The following is an 18,332-nucleotide window of genomic DNA, read 5'->3' as shown; positions in this document are numbered from 1 at the left end:
GGAATCAAGATCTGAGTTCAAATCTAGCCTCAGATACTTCTAGCTATGTGACTCTGAATAAGTCACTTACCTCTGTTTGCCTCAGTTTCCTCATCTATAAAACAAATTAGAGACGGAAATGGCAAACCACACTGATATCTTTGCTGCCCAAACAGGGCCACCAAAAATCAGACATGACTGAAACAAGTGAACAACATATTATTAAGGCAGAGAGAGGCTGTGGTCTGTTAGAAGAGCCAGTCTCACACTGATAAAACTTACCATCTAGGGATGGTTTTTTTCTTTCTCTAGTCAGCAACCCAGAAACCTAAATTTCTTTCCTGATGAGTTTTAATTAGTGACTTAGCTTTGAGTCTCAGTGAATTCCTGAGCCTTCAAGCCCAGGGACAGAACTAGTAATGAGCTCTCCTGTGCATGAGCAAAATCTCCATCTCTATTCCCCATCACCTCCCAAATTCTTTTCTCTAGCCCCAAGCTCATTTCTTTTTTCTTTTTTTTAAACCCTTACTTTCTGTCTTATCAATTCTAAGACAGAACAGCAGTAAGGGGCTAGGCAATGGGGTTTAAGTGGTTTGCCCAGGGTCACATGGCTAGGAAGTATCTGAAGTCAGATTTGAACTTAGGTCCTCCTGACTCCAAGCCTGGTGCTCTCTCCACTGTGCCACCCAGCTGCATCCCCAAGCTCATTTCTAAAACCTCCATACTGCCCATACGTGGATCCTGGAACTCATAAATTCCAACTGCTAGCTCCTACTTAGATCGCTCCCATTCTGTTGATTTTCTTTCTTTCTTTTTTTTTCCCCAGATTTATCTTCAGGAGATGTTTCTCTAAAGGTCTATTCTGGTGACCTCGTGGTGTGTGAATCAACTATCTGTTATTATACTGACATGGAGGAAATTGGGAACTTGTTGGCCAATGCAGCCAATCCTGTGGAGTTCATGTGCCAGGTGAGAAGATTTAGAGAAAACCAAGCTTTTGGGGTCTGTAGAGGAGCTGATTAGGGGTAAATAGAGATAGTGGCATGCGCCCTATTTGGGAAATCAATGGGACCTCCTGGTTGACTGTCTTCACTTTTGCATTCAGGCCTTTAAAATTGTGCCCTATAACATTGAGACCCTTGATAAACTTCTAACCGAGTCTCTGAAGAAGAATATCCCTGCAAGTGGGCTGCACCTGTTTGGAATCAACCAGCTGGAAGAAGAGGGTATGATGACCAGTGAGTACACAAGTGAGCCCTAGGGAATGAGGGACATGAAAATTCTAGCTTGCTGATTTCAAATAAATTCTCTAGGGTTGGCCATACTGAATCAGTGTGCTCATCTGTAAAATGGGGAAGAAAAAGAGGAAATGTGATGTAGAGGGCAGAGGGCTAATCTTGTTTATTTTTTTAATTAAACATTTTTTTAAATTTTTTTCTCATGGTTACATGATTCTTATTGTCTCCTTCCTCTCTTCCCTCCCTCCTCCCAGAGCTGACAAGCAATTTCACTGCGTTGTACAAATATTATTACTCAAATCCTGAGAAGGCTGATCCTGAAGCCCCAGAGACTTACATTCAAGTTCTACCTCTGATGAGGATTTAGCTGTGTGACCCTAGACAAGCACTTAACCTCAAGTGCTCTGGGAAACTCCCTAAGGCTCTAGAGAAGGCATAGAAGGTGCCAGCCTGCACTGTAGAGTGAACTTCCCCATCCAGGAATTTCCCATACCAATGAAATCCTGGATCTAGTCCTTGTCCTTTAAACTTGTAAAATCTTGAAAACTTATAGGATATATAGAAGAATCTTTATAGATCCAATCTAATCTCCTTATTTTACAATTGAGAAAAATGAAGTCTGGAGCTGGGTAATGAGAGAGGAGCTTAGAGTTCAAGTCTTCTGATTACTGGTTCAATGCTCTTTCCTTAATGAAGTTCATGCAGTAGTGTGCTTGGTAACTATTTAATAAGTGGCTCTAAGGACAGCTGGGTAAATCAGTGGATAGAGATCCAGGCTTAAGAGTCTGGAGGTCCTAGATTCAATTCTGACCTCAGATACTTCCTAGCTATGTGACCTTGGGCAAGTCACTTAAGCCCAATTGCTTAGCCCTTACTGCTCTTCTGCTTTGGAACCAGTTTGCAGTATTGATTCTAAGACAAGCTAAGGTTTATAAGGGAGAAAAAAAACTGGCTCCCTGGAGGGAAAAATGCACACAGGGTACACTTTTGATGTTAGTTTGCATTTCCTCCATCATATTCTTAAGTCCAAATGCTCAAAACAATAAATCAAAGCTGAATATGTAGCATTTGCTGATTTCTAAAGAGTAAATGTTGGCACTGAAAATTGAACAACTGGATCTCCTGAGTCAACATGAGATGAGTTCAACATAGCCCAGGGTTCATGGTATAACTATGAGGCTATGTGGGTGTGTTTTCAGGAAGTTCACCCATGTTCGTCATAACCTATACTGTAAAGGATCCCAGATTTGGCCCTTTTGAGGGAAAAGACCATTTTCATAATCAAGAATGACTGTATGTACATTATCTGGTTTGTTTGGTTTGGGGGATGGGGTTGGGGCAAATGAATCCATTTCCCACCTCAAACCTTTAGTGGTCTTCAAGCTTCACTCCCATTTTTTCACCAAAGTCCAAGTTCAACTTGGTTTGTGTTGTTATTGTTGTCGTGCTTGACTTTTTGTGACCTCATTTGGGGTTCCCTTGACAAAGATATTAGAGTGGTTTGCTGTTTCCTTCTCCAGCTCATTTTTCAGATGAGAAAATGGAGGCAAACAGGGTTAAGGGACTTGCCCAAGGTCACATAGCTAGTAAGTGTCTGAGGCCAGATTTGAACTTGGGAAAATTGAGTCTTCCTTCCTCCAGGTCTGGCACTCTTTCCACTTAGCCACCCCAGATTTGGTTTGTACAACTTGGTTAAAGCTATGGCCCAAAGAGAGACCCTGAATTTCAGAAGCTAAATTGCATGAAGTCCTTCTTCAGGAAAATATAAACAGTCATAGAAGTCAGAACTAAAAGGACCTTAAATTTGTAGTCGATGCCCCTCATTTTACAGATGGGGAAACCAAGGCCCAGGGAGGTGGCAGGATTCACCTAGAATTATGCGTGTCATAAGTGATAGACCAAGGATTCACAATCAATTTCTCTGCCTCTAGATATAGAGCTTTCTCCAGGACACCATACTGCCTAAATCACAACAGACATTATCTCATTAATCCCTAGAGTGTTCCTTTGGGGAGAAGGCTATTCTTGCGCTTCAATATGAGGGAATCAGGGTGAAGGGGTTTAAGTGACACCCCCAGCATCACGCTGTCTGTACCACATAAAACTGGGCAGAAAACTGAGGAGGGTGTTTTCTGGTATTTAGCCTAACTGTACATCACAGTTTTAAAGTACTCTGAAGCCTCCGGATCATAACACAATATAGGATTTTTGATTTCTGGGGCTATGTTATTTCTAGGAGGCAGTGTGGGAAGATTGCTGAACTTGAAATCCTAAAACCTCAGTTCAAATCTCAACTTCTCCTCTTCACCGTGAAGTGGTGAGACTAGAAAATCCCTTCCAGCTCAAGACCCATGATGTCTGAGGTCACTTTAGAATGCCAGTCCTGGGGGCAACTGGGTAGCTCAGAGGATAGAAAGCCATGCCAAAAGATGGGAGGTCCTGGGTTCAAATCTCACCTCAGACACTTCCTAGCTGTGTGACCCTGGGCTAGTCACTTAACCTCCATTACCTAGCCCTTACCACTCTTTTGCCTTAGAAGCAATATATAGTATTGATTCTGAGATGGAAGATAAGGGTTTTTAAAAAAAAAAGAATGTTGGTCCTTTTTAGGTTAACATTATTTCACTTTCCAGCCATTGAACACAATTTCCCAATGACGAGCTTGCATTCTCTGCAAAGAGCCGTCTTGTCTTTGGATTTGTGAGCTTTAACCTCAGAGAATGGAAAGTATAAATGGCATCCTTCTCCTACTCTCTGCTTGTACCGCCCTGCCACCTTCTACATCCAACAGGACAGGGTAGCGCCATCATTATCATCTCTTACACTGTTTTCTGCAATGTCTCCTCAGCTCAGCGGGATGAAGAGCTGCCCACCTTGCTTCATTTTGCTGCCAAGTATGGACTGAAGAACCTCACGGCCCTGCTGCTGACCTGCCCCGGAGCTTTGCAAGCCTATAGTGTGGCCAACAAGTACGGTCACTACCCCAACACCATCGCTGAGAAGCACGGCTACAGGGACCTGAGGCAGTTCATTGATGAATATGTGGTAAGACGGCCAGGGCCTGGGCTTGGGATTCAGAGGCACCAAGTGGGGTGTGTTCCTAAGCATGCCCCCTTACAACTATGGAAAGGCAGTGTGGTATAGTGGGTAGTGTGATGAATTAGGAAGACAAAGGTTCAAAATCTATTTCTGATATTTATTACCTGGGTGACCCTCGGCAAGTCACTTAACAAAAAGCTATCTTCTCTGATTCTGTCTCCTCATCTGTAAAATGGAGTTAAAATACAATAATGATAATCATAATAATGACTTATAAATGATAATCAATAAATTGGAGATGATAATAATAAAGACCTGTAAATGGCAATCTATAAAATGGAGGCAATAACAATAATCTATAAATGATAACCTATAAAACAGAGATAATATTAAAAGTATATAGGACTTTAAGGCTTTTTTTAAACCCTTACCTTCCATGGTTCCAAGGCAGGAGGGCAGTAAAGGCCAGGCAGTTTTGGCCAAGTGACTTGCCCAGGCTCACATAGCTAGGAAGTGTCTGAGGCCAAATTTGAACCCAGGACCCCCTGTCTCTAGACCTGGCTCTCAATCCACTGAGCTACCCTGTTGCCACTTAATACCAGTCTTTGTGTGTGTGTATGTTTATGTGTGTGTGTGTGTGTGTATTACATTACAGTGCATTCTCTCTCAATCTCTCTCTCTCTCCATATATATATATATATATATATATATATACACACACATACACATATATATATATACACGCATATATATGTGTTAAAACCCTTTAAACTCTATATATAGAGAGAGAGAAAGAGAGAGAGGTTGAGAGAGAGAGAGCACTGTAACTTTTGCAAAGTGCTTTACATGGCATCTTATTTGGTCTTCATGATACTCCTATGATGTAGGTGCTACTATTATCCCCCATTTTACAGATGCAGAAATTGAGGTTCAGAGAGTTTAGGTGACATGCCCAAAGTTACTAGCTAGCAAGAATCTGGAGTTGGATTTGAACTCGAGTCTAGCTCCCTGGTCATTACAGTTCCTCACCTCAAAATTATTGGGAGGTCCAAATGAAAGAATGTACTTAAAGCATTTCCCAAACTTTACAGCACTGTATTAAACTCAGTCGTTGTCATTAGCATCACCACCTAAAAGTCTTTTGTTGTTTATCCTAATGTGCACCATGAAGCAGAGCACTGATGGATGGCTTTTTGAGATGCTCTGGGGATGAGGTCTTTTGCCAAGAATATGAGCCAATATGTGTATGAGCTTGCTCTTACAATAGTGACCAATATGGAAGTGTGTTTTGCATGACAATAAAAATAATGGAAAAAAAAGAAGAATTTGAGCCAATATGCCAAAAGTCTCTGTTTCCTCTTACCTCTCTCTAGAGATAGGGTCCTCCCACCTCGCCCCCCCCCCCTTAGCTAGGTATTCCTGTTTATCTTATCCTTAGCCCTTAACACAGTGCCTGTTGGGGCATAGCTGGTACTTGATAAATGCTTATGGACCAGCTGACTGATCACTAGCTTCATGGGTGTGCTTTTCTGCATGCTGATGTGTAAATATATATATAGTCGTGAGTCTAGGGCTGAGAAGACACATGCCTCCTGGGTGCCTTCCACTAACTTATGCACGAGCATAAAGATGCAGAAAGCTGTTTCTATAGTAAGATGAATTTCTTTCATTTATTCCTGCATACGAGTGAGTTTTGAAGATGTCCTTTGAATTTCCAGTGGATCTAAATCGCACCCTTTCTTTCCTTCCACTCAGCCAAAGCCTCGACTCACTTGCTTGTCATTTTTTCCAGCATGGCCCCAGCCCCCATCTTGAAGCCCTTCTTCTAGTCAGCAGTTCTTCCAGCTAATATAATTTAAAGGCTGCCATTAAAAGCCATCCAGCCTCTGCACTGTGTCTACCTTCCTAAGCATTTTATAAGGATCCTTTGTCTCCTACTCCAGCAAAACTAAATGTTTGAGCATTGACTTCAAACACTCGACCACCCATCCCCAAACTCTCGGAAACAGAGTCTGTGTTATTTGCAGATTAGCCCCTGTGAGGTAGTGAGAAAGCATCCATTTTTTGAGCTAGAAGAAATGGGTTCAAGTTCTGGTTCGGATATGTACTAGCTGGTTTGGACCCAGGCAAGTCACTGAAGCTCCCCAAGTCTGTTTGCTTATTTGCAAAATGGAGATAACACCAGCGATACTTATGGCTTTGTTATATGGAAAATATTTGGATTACTCTAAAATTCTATATAAACTTAAGCCATTTTTAGTATCTGTTGACACATCGGTGAAGAAAGTAAGGATTTATTTGAGTGTTCTTATGTCAAAATAAGATCACAAAATACAAAAACTGATTACCAAGGGAAGAGGTGCAGAGCTTCAAGGATTTAAATCCCATTCCCAGGGGGCATCCATCCCTTCACCAAGCATTTACTCAATGCCTTCTTTTCCCCAATATAGCTAAGTATTAAGGGGGATCAAAAAATAGTATAAGCTCTCAAAGAGCTCAATCCACTTAGGGAAATGAGACTGACCATCAGGATACTACCACAACTACTGCTACCACCATTACCATTGCTACTACTACCACCACCACTATCACCATTACCCCTACTACTCCTTTTGCCAATACTGTTATCACTAGTAGTAGTACTACTACTACCACTAGTACTACTATCATGACTACCACTCACTATACCATACTACTACCACTATACACTGCCTACTACTACTATCATCATTGCCATACAACTACTACCATAGTTACCACCATGACTACTTCTACTATTACTTCTATCATTACTACTTCTCTTGCCATGACCACTACCACCATTGCTACTAGAACTACTTCTACTACAACTACAAAATAAGATTGCCACTATTATTACTACCATTACCATCTTAACCAAGACTACCACTACTGTTACCATTTCCACCACTACTACTGCTGTTTCCATGATCACTACCACTATTATCACTGCTACAACCATCACTACTAGCCCTACTGTTAAGACTACTACTACTATAAACAATCACCCTAGTGCAAATATTAATAATATGGAAACAGGTCTTGATCAATGACACACGTAAAACCCAATGGAACTGTTCGTTGGCTATGGAAGATGGAAGAGGGGTGAGAGGAGGGAAGGGAAAGAGCATGAATCATGTAACTATGGAAAAATAGTAAAAATTAATTAATTAATTAATTAAGCTTTAAAATAAGACTACTACTACTACCACTACCATTAGCACCACCAGCACCACTACTATTACTACTTCTTTTACCATGACTACCATGACTACTACCACCACTACTACTACAACTACTACTGCTACCACTATCACCACTTCCACTATCACCCCTAGCACCACCACTACCACTATCATTCCTACCACTATCACTGCCACAACTACTATAAGTAATAATAACTCATATCTAAATAGAACTTCATAGTTTGTAGAATGCTTTATCTATGTTTTCTAGGGAGGCAGTAGTATCTCTAGAATTAGAAAATCAGAGTTCAAATCCTGCCTCTGACATTTACTGCTTTTGTGATATTGGGCAAGTTAATTTAACCTCAGTTTCCTCATCTATAAAATGGAGGGGATCGACTTAGATTAGATGGGGTCACAAAGAGTCAGACAACTGAAACGACTGAATAACCACAACAAGTGCCTTGCACATAAGTAGGCAACTACTAAATATTCATGGAGTTGAATTGTTGAATTAAAGCTACAGCTGGAGAACAATTAAACCCATCTCTGTTTTGCCTGATGAGTATTGATTTGATGATCTCTAAGGGCTTTACTCTATCACATTTCTTCCATCTTCTAACTTCTTTCCCATATTGGAGCCAACCAATAGTCAGGTCTGCCATCATGCAGCCCTACCCAGAGCACCATTCCATCTTAAGTGAAACCTGCTCGGCACTGTTTTTTCTTTCAGGAAACAGTGGACATGCTGAAAAGTCACATTAAAGAGGAGTTAATGCAAGGGGAGGAAGATGATGCTGTGTATGAGTCCATGGCCCACCTCTCTACAGACTTGCTCATGAAGTGCTCCCTCAATCCTGGCTGCGATGAAGAGCTGTACGAGTCCATGGCCACCCTCGCCCCAGTAGCCGCGGAGGATCTCTGTAAGTAGCAGGATGAGATGGTGCTCATCACACTTCTCTTTTTCTGTTGGAAAGAGGATTTCCTCTGTGTTTGAGGCAGGCAAAAACCCTGCTGATCACCCCTCAGAAGCCCAAATCCTGTGTGACATAAATTTCTATAGTCAGAAGAGCCGAGTAAGTGCAGAATGTGCTGTGATGAGCAGATTTCTTCCCCTGACTTCCTCAGCATCATTAGCCATTCTTGGTGTGGTTTCATGAGTAGAGCAAGAGCCTGGTAGTGAGGATGGCTTGTACCCAGTCCCTTTAGATTAATGAAGAGATTCCTCTCCATTTTAGTCCTTTGGGCTGAGAGGAGCACAGTGTGCCCTCTGGGGGTCCTCCTCACAGATTCTCCCTTGCACTTAGTATTTGTTGACAAAACCAGCATTTGGAGAATTAGCCTGGTCAGCTACCCTCAGAATGCTTCCACTTTGTGATTCCAGCTTGTCAGCTGCCAGAATTGACTCAAGCGCTCCCTGCGCTTGTCTAAGGGCATCACTTAACCATCTGGCATGTTCTACAGAATACCAAGGGAGGATGCTTGAACAGTTCTTTCCTTAGGACTCTTTTATCTCAACACTCATCTGGTAGAACAAACATTGTATATGGAATCAGGAATATGGAGTTATGGGAGATCCAAGTTCAAAACCTGGGGCTAATACTCATTCTGTGGCCTTGAGCAATGCACTTTGTCTCCTTGTACTTCAGTTTCCTCATCTGAAGAATGGGCATCATAAATGCACCTATCTCACAGAATTGTTACAGAACCACCTGAGCATATGTAAAGTGCTACTGGGAATTACCTGGGTTCAAATCCTGCTTCTGGAACTTTTTACCAGCTGTGTGACTATGGGAAAGTCATTTAAATTAAGAGTCAGTTTTTCCATGTACAAAATGGGAATAATAGTGCTTAGACCACCCGCTTTATAGGACTGTTATGAGGCTCACCTGAGATAATGTAAAGCTTTATTAACCTTAACAGGCTATATGGAAACATCACTTATCATTAGAGGAGATTCTGGTTCATTTAGAGTTTAGATACTATGGCCTCTCAGGTCCCTTCCAACTCCAGGATTCCCTGCTTCTAACATTCCTTTTTCCCAGCATAGTTCTGAGGGGAAGCTCCCCTTTTTCTAGCCACTGGTCTATAACCTGGGAAAAACCAAAGCAACGTCTTGGCAGTCATACACTCTGTCATTTAGAGCCTTTATCCACCCCGTTCCCCAGCTGCAGCCCTAGCATCCTCTTTGAAGGCAGCAAATGTTCCCAGAAGTCACTGTATATCCCTGTTTTGGTTCGACTCCCCACCTTCAACAATCTAGGATTCCCAGATGCCATGTCTCGTCTTCAATCTCCATGCATCTTCCCTTAGGCTCTCTCTTCTTCCATCTAGGAAATGGGTTCTTAATTTAAAGTCTATCGTTTAAAAAGAAAATAACTTGATGACTACATTTCTTTTTTATTAAATTAAGTTTAATTAATTAATTAAGAATATTTTCCCCATGGTTACATAATTCATGTTCTTTCCCTTCCCTCTTCCCACCCCCTCCCATAATGAACAAGCAATTCCACTGGGTTTTACATGTATCATTGATCAAGACCTATTTTCATATTATTGATATTTGCAATAGAGTGATCATTTAGAGTCTACATCCCCGATCATATCCCCATCAAACCATGTGATCAAGCACTTGTTTTTCTTCTGCTTTTCTACTCCCGCAGTTCTTTCTCTGGATGTAGATAGCATTCTTTCTCATAAGTCCCTCAGAATTGTCCTGGATCATTGCATTGCTGCTAGTAGAGAAGTCCATTACATTTGATTGTACCACAGTGTATCAATCTCTGTGTACAATATTCTCCTGGTTCTGCTCCTTTCACTCTGAATCAATTCCTGGAGGTCATTCCTATTCACATGGAATTCCTCCAGTTCATTATTCCTTTGAGCACAATAGTATTCCAAAAGAGACCACAATTTGTTTATCCATTCCCCAATTGAAGGGTACCCTCTCATTTTCCAATTTTTTGCCACCACAAAGAGCACAACTATAAATACTTTTATATCTGTTTTTCCCTATGATCTCTTTGGGGTACAAACCCAGCAATGGTATGGCTGAATCAAAGGGCAGGCATTCTTTTAGTACTCTTTGGGCATAGTTCCAACCATTCTGGATGACTACATTTCCATAGAATTGGTTTCCTTTGTAATCGTATACATTTAATTTTATGAATTTCAAAGCATGAGTCTGAGAAGGGGTCCATAGGCTACATCAGACAGCCAAAGGGGGTCATGATACAAAAAGAGCTTAAGAACTTCTGTCTTAGGATTTCCATCAGATCCCTCATGACAAAATATCCCCTCCTTCCTGATAAATGTTTCCTGGTAAATGAAGTCCTGGCAGCACAGTTCCCTTTGGCAACACAGGCTTGCCATTGTCTGACCCTGTCCCCTAATAACATGCGTAAAACTCTTTGAAAACTTATGGGTAAGCCATTATTGTTTGTAATTTAGGATTTGAAACCAGAAGTGTGCTGGCCAATTTTTAACCACTGGCTCTCTGAGAAAAAGATAGATTTTTAAATTCAGTTTGCATTATAAATATTTTCAGGGCAGCTAGGTGGCACAGCAGATAGAGCATCTGGCTTGGAGTCAGAAAGACTCATTTTCGTGCATTCAAATCTGGCCTCAGGTACTTCCTAGCTGTGTGACTCTGGGCAAGTCACTTAACTTTGATTCAGTTTCCTCCTCTGTAAAATGAGCTGGAGAAGGAAATGGTAAGCTACTCTGGTATCTTTGCTAAGAAAACCCTGAATGGAGTCACAGAGAGATGGACACAACCAAAAAACACAACAACAGCATAAACATTTTCACTATCACGTTCTTAAGTCTGGGCAATCAACCAAATGAAGTCAAGCCGTGATTTCCAGGTATAAATGCTTCCCTGGGGTAATTTAACAAGGATTTCTCTTGAGCCAGTTCCAGTTGGCTCCCGGACACCCTTATTTATTTCCCAGTCTTGGACAATAAACATAAATAGGATAATCAGATTAAGCCTGGTGGCTGCCACTGGCTCTTGTTATCTCATCATACCTGGGAGGACAAAGCTGTCACTTTTTGGTTCTGGTTCCTGGCATTTGAGGGAAATTGTGCAAGGAAATGCCTGACCTGCTCTAGACCCCACATGATTCCTCTGTTAAATAGTGAATTTGACTAGGAGATCTCTAAGGTCAGCGCTGAGTCTATGTTGAGTCTTACAGACTTTTTTTAAGCCCTTAGAATTGATACTAAGCATTAGTCCCAAGGCAGAAGAACAGTAAGGATGAAGCATTTGGGGTAAGCGACTTGGCCAGAGTCTCACAGCTGGGAAGAATCTGAAGTCATATATGAACCCAGGACCTCCCATCTCTGGACCCAACTCTCAGTCCACTGAGCCACCTGTCCCTTATAGACTTTATAAGAGTGTCTAACTTCAACTTTAGTTAATTCTAGAAATCCAATTCCTAAAGGGATTTGTTCATCTTTCTTAGAAAAAAGAAAACCTGATAACCCCAAATAAGAAACAACAAAAACCCAGCTCCCTTGAGGTTCAGCTGTGCTTCCACCAGGTGGTGGTGGTGTGTCTTTCACAACATCTCCATTTTCTAACCATGAATTTCTATGTCATTATTAATATTTTAAAGTGAATCTCCATTAAACTGCACACTTTGGCACCAAAAATATGAGCTTTTTAAAGCAAACATTTGTCACAAATTATATTATTAGGAATCTTGATTGTCTTTTTTTTTTTAATACCTTCCATCTTAGAATTAATACTGCGTATTGGTTCCAAGGCAAAAGAAAGGTAAGGGTTAGGCAATGGGGGAGTTAAGTGACTTGCCCAGGGTTATACAGCTATTAATTGTTTGAGGCTAGATTTGAACCCAGAACCTCTCTTCTCTAGGTCTGGCTTTCAATCCACTGAGCCACCTAGCTGCCCCACATCTTTGTTGTCTTCTAACAGTTGTCATTCATTGCCCTTTTTCTCTTTTATCTCTGTCCTTGTTCATTTATAGAGAGATTCCTTTTTTTGAACAAGTTTTGTTCATTGTATCAGTTACTTTTCTTATTAAATTGTAAAGTTTCTTTTTTTTCCATGTTGATCATTGTTGTAAGAACAAAGTCATACATACTCCAAACCCCAAAATAAAACCATAAATCCCCTGATGTGAAAGATGACTCCAATGGTTCTTTCTCTGGAGATGGATAGCCTTCCCTGTCATAAGTCCTTCAGGATTTTCCCAGATTGTTGCATTGCTGACAGTAGCCAAGTTTTCACAGATATTCATCATCTAATATAGCTGTTATTGTGTGCAGTGTTCTCCCAGTTCTGCTTATTTCGCTTAAAGAGAGATTTCTTTAAAGACCAAGTCAGAGACTAAAGAAAACCAAGAATTCCGTGAGGCAGAGGTGAGAAGGGAGTATAGGTAAGGAGGAAGTCTGTGCAAAGGACCTTAAATGGAATGTCCTGAATGGGGCACAGCAGGTAAGCCAAACTGGCTGGAAGATCAATGTAGGAAAAGGAATAATGTACAGCAAACCTGGGAAGGTTTCAATCCAGGGTAGAGCCAGATTGTGAAATGCTTATAAAACCAGAAAAGTTTTTATATTTATTTTTATCCTGGAGGCAAGAGGGAGCCCCAGAGTTTCTTGAGCAGAAGAGTGACATATTTAGACTTGTGTATGAGAAATGCCAATTTAACAGCTTTGTGGAGTATAGATTGAAGAGGGGAGAGATAGGAGGCAGAAAGGATGTTGCAAGAGTCCAGATGAAAGGTGCTGAGAACCTGCATGAGGTTAGCAATCCTAAGAGTATTATTGAAGGGTATCTTATTTTAGAGATGTTGCTGAGCTAAAATCAATAAGCTGTGACTTACTTATGGTGTGTGTAGGGTAAAGGAAAAATGGGAAATCAAGGAAAAGTCCAAGGGCGCAAACATAGGTGACTGAACTGTCCTGGTGCTTTTGACAGAAATAAGGAAAATAGAAGAAGAAATTTCAAAGAGGAGTTCCAAAAATGTTTTAAGAAAGAGCATCATTGTTGGAATAATTGCATGGCTTCCCAAGGTAACTACTTTGAAGGGGAGAGCACTCATTTTGATAAGTTCTTTTGTCTATCTTAAAAACCCAGGAACATTAGTTGATAGTCACACCAAAGAATTCCTACATCCTGAAAGTCATTAGGACTTTCTGGGTCTTGGCATGAAGCTCTCTGCTGTAGAGGGAAGTGGAGCATTCATTCATCAAGCAAATATTTGCAGTCATTCATCACCTAACATTATTCATTGGTTCTGAGAAAACACGTTAGGTGAAACTGCCTGTGGGGGAAGGGAAAAGGGGAAAATATGTTTCCTTTTATTGTGATGATTCTAAATGGCTGCTGCCTGAATGTCATCACTGTGGGGTTTGGTTTTATCCATGCTGCTGTGAAACTGTAGTCAAAGTGATCCACTCTGTGGGGGTCTGTCTGTATCGGTGCCTATTGTAGGTAATCAAAATAGTCCATTCCCACTTGGCAAAGGGCACCAACCCTATGTGAAACAAGAAGCCAAAACATTCGTTTTTTTGTCATTTGGCTGTTTCAGTCTTTTCTGACTCTCATGACTCCTTTTGGGGCTTTCTTGGCACAGATACTGGAGTAGTTTGCCATTTCTTTCCACAGGTTACTTTACAGATGAGAAAACTGAGGCAAACAGAATTAAGTGACTTGCCCAAGATCACCCAGCTAGTAAGCGTTTCAAGTCTGATTTGAACTCAGGAAAATGAGTCTTCCTGAAGCTAGGTCTAGCACTTTATCCACTGAGCCACCTAGCAGCCCCCAAGTATGACTTCCACATCATGACTTACCCTATCATGGTTTCGCTATATGTCAGGTCAATGGAAGAAATGGGAAGTTTGAGGAGAGTTTTGTGGAAGCCACAGATGACATAGAAAAAAATTAGAAAAATGTTTTTACTTAACATATATGTAGCCTATGACCAAATATTTAACCCAAATTTTACGATAAGGTACTGTAAACACCCCAAAAAAGAAAGAAAAAATTCAGACTGCTCAGTATGAAGAGAGGGCCAAAAAATTTTACCCAGATTTTCCAGATTGCGAGAGCACTACCTCTCTAACCTCTGTGATGTGGAAAAGATACTTGTATTCCTCTCATCTTATACTGTTTCCTCTCACATAGTAGAACAATCTCCACATCTCATTCTTACCCATCCAATCTTATCTTTCTTTGGTTATTCATACCATCTTCCATATCTGGAATGGATTCCTCTTCCCTTCCCTCCATCCAGGAGCTGTTGGCATCAATGGCTTCCAGGCATCATTCTTTTATGAAAGCTTCCTCGATTCTCTCATCCTGACAATCAACCAGCTGAAAACAATTTCTCGCTCATAAAATCTTTTATTGCACTTTGCCTGAGTATTTCCTCACCACTGCTCTCCCTCCTTTTATGATTATTTGTGTCCACATTCTCTTCCTCCCCTTTTTGATGGGAACTCTTTGAAGGTAATAGGATCTGTCTCTGGGAACCCAGGATGTAACATGGGTATCTGGCACTTCGTGATCCCATTTGGGGATTTCTTGGCAAAAGATATTGGAATGGTTTGTCATTTCTTTCTCCAGCTCACTTTACAGACTAAGAAACAAAAGCCAATGGGGTAAATGACTTGACCAGGTCACACAGGTATTAAGTGTCAGAGGCTGAATTTGAATTCAGGTCTTCCTGAATCCAGGTCTGGCACTCTATCCAATATGCCATCTAGCTGCCCCTAAAGAATTTTAGTGCCACTTAAATCTATCTACCTCTAAAGCCTTTTTCTTTTACAAGGAACAAAGAAGGGAAAGGAGGTTTGGATATTTTTTTCCTAGGAGTTCAACATCCCTAATAACCAGTGCATATATGAAGAGACATCACTGGAATAGCCTTCCAAGGAGTCAGGGAATTAGAGTTCAAATTCTGCTTCTACCCAATATGACTAAGAAAATTGCTTCCCTTCTCAGCACCTCATTTTTCTCATCCATAAAATGAGGAAGTTGGATTAATGATTTATTAAGCATCCTCACAACCAGGGATATGCTGGTAAATGTTTAATAATAAGCTCTTTGGGGAGGAAAAAATACAAATCTAGGACATACTTTTAAGCTTAATTTGCATTATTAATATTTCTTCTGGCAATTTTTTAGGTCTTGATGACCGACCAAATAATAAATCAAGCCCCGATGGGTAGCACTTGCAAATTTCCCAGGTGCAAATACTCTCCCTGAAAATTTAACCCTCCCAGCCAGTAAAAAGCTGGTTCCAGAATGGCTCTGGCATTTCTATGCTTTTTATAAATCATCTCAGAAAAATTCATAGGGTCACATGATGGAGGATGTTAGAGTTTGGAAGGGACTTTAGTGTCATCTTGTCCAATTTCTCTCATTTTACAAATAGGGAAACCAAGGTCCAGGGCAGGGTGAATAGTCTGGCTATGGTCACATTGGTGGCTAGTGGCAGAACTGGTCATCATAACAGCCATTTGGACTTCAAGTCTGATTCTTTTCCCCAAGACACCAAGTTTCAAGTGACCCCATCCCCCATCCCAGAAGATGTTAGATAGAAAGTGTAGATTATTTTTACATGCCTCTCCCACATCTAGTCACAGTTTGTTCTCATCTGTTTTGCCTACCGACATTCCCACTGAGCTGCCAGCATGTGTGCCAGCCCAGGACTTAAAATACCAGAGAGCAGCTTCTCTATGCCCAAACATGGCAGAAGGTCAGTGAGGTCAGCCACAGGCAAAGTTGTGAAGCCAAAGCCTCAGCTTTAGCATTTCTGGCCTCCTTCTTCTGGACTCTTCCTTTCCATCACTAGCACCTCCTTTTCCCATGTCAGGCACCACCAACTGCTCTTTATTTAACTCCTTTTTCCCTATTAAAACTGGAAAAGCTCTTGGGTCTATCATTTACACTTCAGTGTCAATGAGTTCTCTCTATGTGTTATCATTTCTAGATGGCATAATTTTCATTTTAAACCCTCTTTCTAAATGATAAGCAAAAGGCCTTGGCCAGTGTTGGAACAGAGAAAGGCATCAAAAGACATGTGGGAAGATAGTTTGGAATTAGAGAACCTTAGTGTCACTGAAACCATTCTACTCCTGCTTCTTGCAATGGCTTTGAATGGAAACTGGTTTCAGGTTTATATTCTGATAAACTTATGGAGAAGGAAGATGGTCAGAAGGGAGGGCAACCTGTCATACACAAGGACTTTCCCCTGCTTCCTTGGCCAGACCCTTGGGGATTAGCTCAGACTTGGCTGTAGGAATCCTATTCCAAACAATTCCTGGCAGTGGGGAGCCATATATTTTGGTAGAATTGGATTCTTCCAGCTGATACCCCAGGGTCTGGATCCCACCCTGCCTGAGGAAAAGTTTGCCAGCCTCTGGCTCCTTTCCTTTGGTCTCGGTCTACTCTTCTCCCCTCCTTTCCACAAAACACCCAGGCTTGGGCAGGAATCCAAAACCTATATGTTCCTTGTGTTCTTTCTCTCCAAAGCACCCAATGCAGTATGCTTATAATAAAGTTCTTATTGAGTTAAGTACAGCATTACAGACTTATGGTGGTAGAGAGAGCAGCAAACATGGCAATAATAGAGGAGAGAAGTTTAAAGAAATCAAATGAAATATATGATTTTCCTTCTAGGGCAGGGACTCCTTATCTTTTTTGGATATCATGGACCCTTTTGGTAGTTTGAAGAAGCCTGGAAACAGCCTCCCCACACAGAATCATGGTTTTCTTTTTGCTATTTAGGTCATATCTGACTCTTGGTGTCCCTATTTGGGGTTTTCTTGGCAGAGATACTGGAATAGTTTGCCATTTTCTCTCCAATTCATTTTTCAGATGAGGAAACGAAGCCAAATAGGGTTAAGTGACTTGCCCTGGGTCCCACAGCTTGCAAATGTCTGAGGGCAGATATGAACTTATGAAGATGAATTTTCCAGATTCTATCAGTTCTATCCAGTGCTCTATCCATTGTTCCACCTAGCTGCCCAATCTTTTTTTTTAAATGCAATAAATTTGAAAAAACATGATTACAAAGGGAACCAATTATATTGAAATAAGAGCACATAAATATATATGTAATGTGCGAACAGATATTTTATTTATATATTGGCACATATATATATATATATACATACATACGTGTGTGTGTGTATATACAACTTAGATTGGGAATATATATATATTCCCAATCTAAGTTCATAGACTCTCAAAATCTATCCTCAGAGCTTTTGGGTTTCCATGAACCCAAAGTTAAGAATTCTTGTTCTAGAATATTAGAGAGTCAAGAAACCCTGAAAAACAAAAGATTCCTTTGTTCATTCCAACCTCCTCAAAGACCAGCCCTCTGTTTTGTCTTTTCCTCAGTTCTCCAGCATCTCTTATCCCTGGAGCAAGGAGTCTGCTTTTATTTAATGACTACTCAGAGTGGTGTCTTCACTTACCAAAAAATATTCCACTCTTTAGGTTTTTTATTTCTTTCCCAGGTTGATTAAGGGAAAGTTTAAGACTGCAAGAAACAGCCCCAGTTGGAAGCCATGCAATGAACTGGAAGCTGAACAGAGAGGCCTTTGTATTAAGCAGTCTGTTTAAACTGACCTTTGAATACTGCTTACTTTGATAAGCCTTGTAGAGTGGGGGTGGGTACCTGTTGTGGAGTTAGGAATGACCCAACAAGAAAGCCTAGAATTGGAGGTAGCTTCTCTCTTCTTTGTGAATGCTAGCTATTTGTGAATTGCTGACACTTTGGGGTCCTTCCTTCCTTCCTTCTTTCCTCCCTCCCTCCCTCCCTCCCTCCCTCTCTCTCTCTCTCTCTCTCTCTCTCTCTCTCTCTCTCTCTCTCTCTCTCTCTCTCTCTCT

At 41.0% G+C, this 18,332-nt stretch overlaps 1 protein-coding gene across 1 annotated transcript in view; it reads left to right on the top strand.

Annotated features, from left to right (window-relative positions):
• PIK3AP1 (phosphoinositide-3-kinase adaptor protein 1) overlaps window positions 1-18,332 on the top strand; it is a 145,702-nt gene that overhangs the window by 78,320 nt on the left and 49,050 nt on the right. Inside the window, exons 7-10 of the mRNA XM_044660207.1 lie at window positions 806-948; window positions 1,085-1,229; window positions 4,066-4,262; window positions 8,193-8,382. Coding sequence (XP_044516142.1) covers window positions 806-948; window positions 1,085-1,229; window positions 4,066-4,262; window positions 8,193-8,382 — 675 coding nt within the window. The remainder of the gene's footprint in view (window positions 1-805; window positions 949-1,084; window positions 1,230-4,065; window positions 4,263-8,192; window positions 8,383-18,332) is intronic.

The sequence above is a fragment of the Gracilinanus agilis genome, chromosome 2 (assembly GCF_016433145.1).
Source record: "Gracilinanus agilis isolate LMUSP501 chromosome 2, AgileGrace, whole genome shotgun sequence".
NCBI classification, from domain to species: Eukaryota; Metazoa; Chordata; class Mammalia; order Didelphimorphia; family Didelphidae; genus Gracilinanus; species Gracilinanus agilis.
The sequence above is the reverse complement of the archived record's forward strand: the minus strand, read 5'-3'. Positions and strand labels throughout refer to the sequence as shown.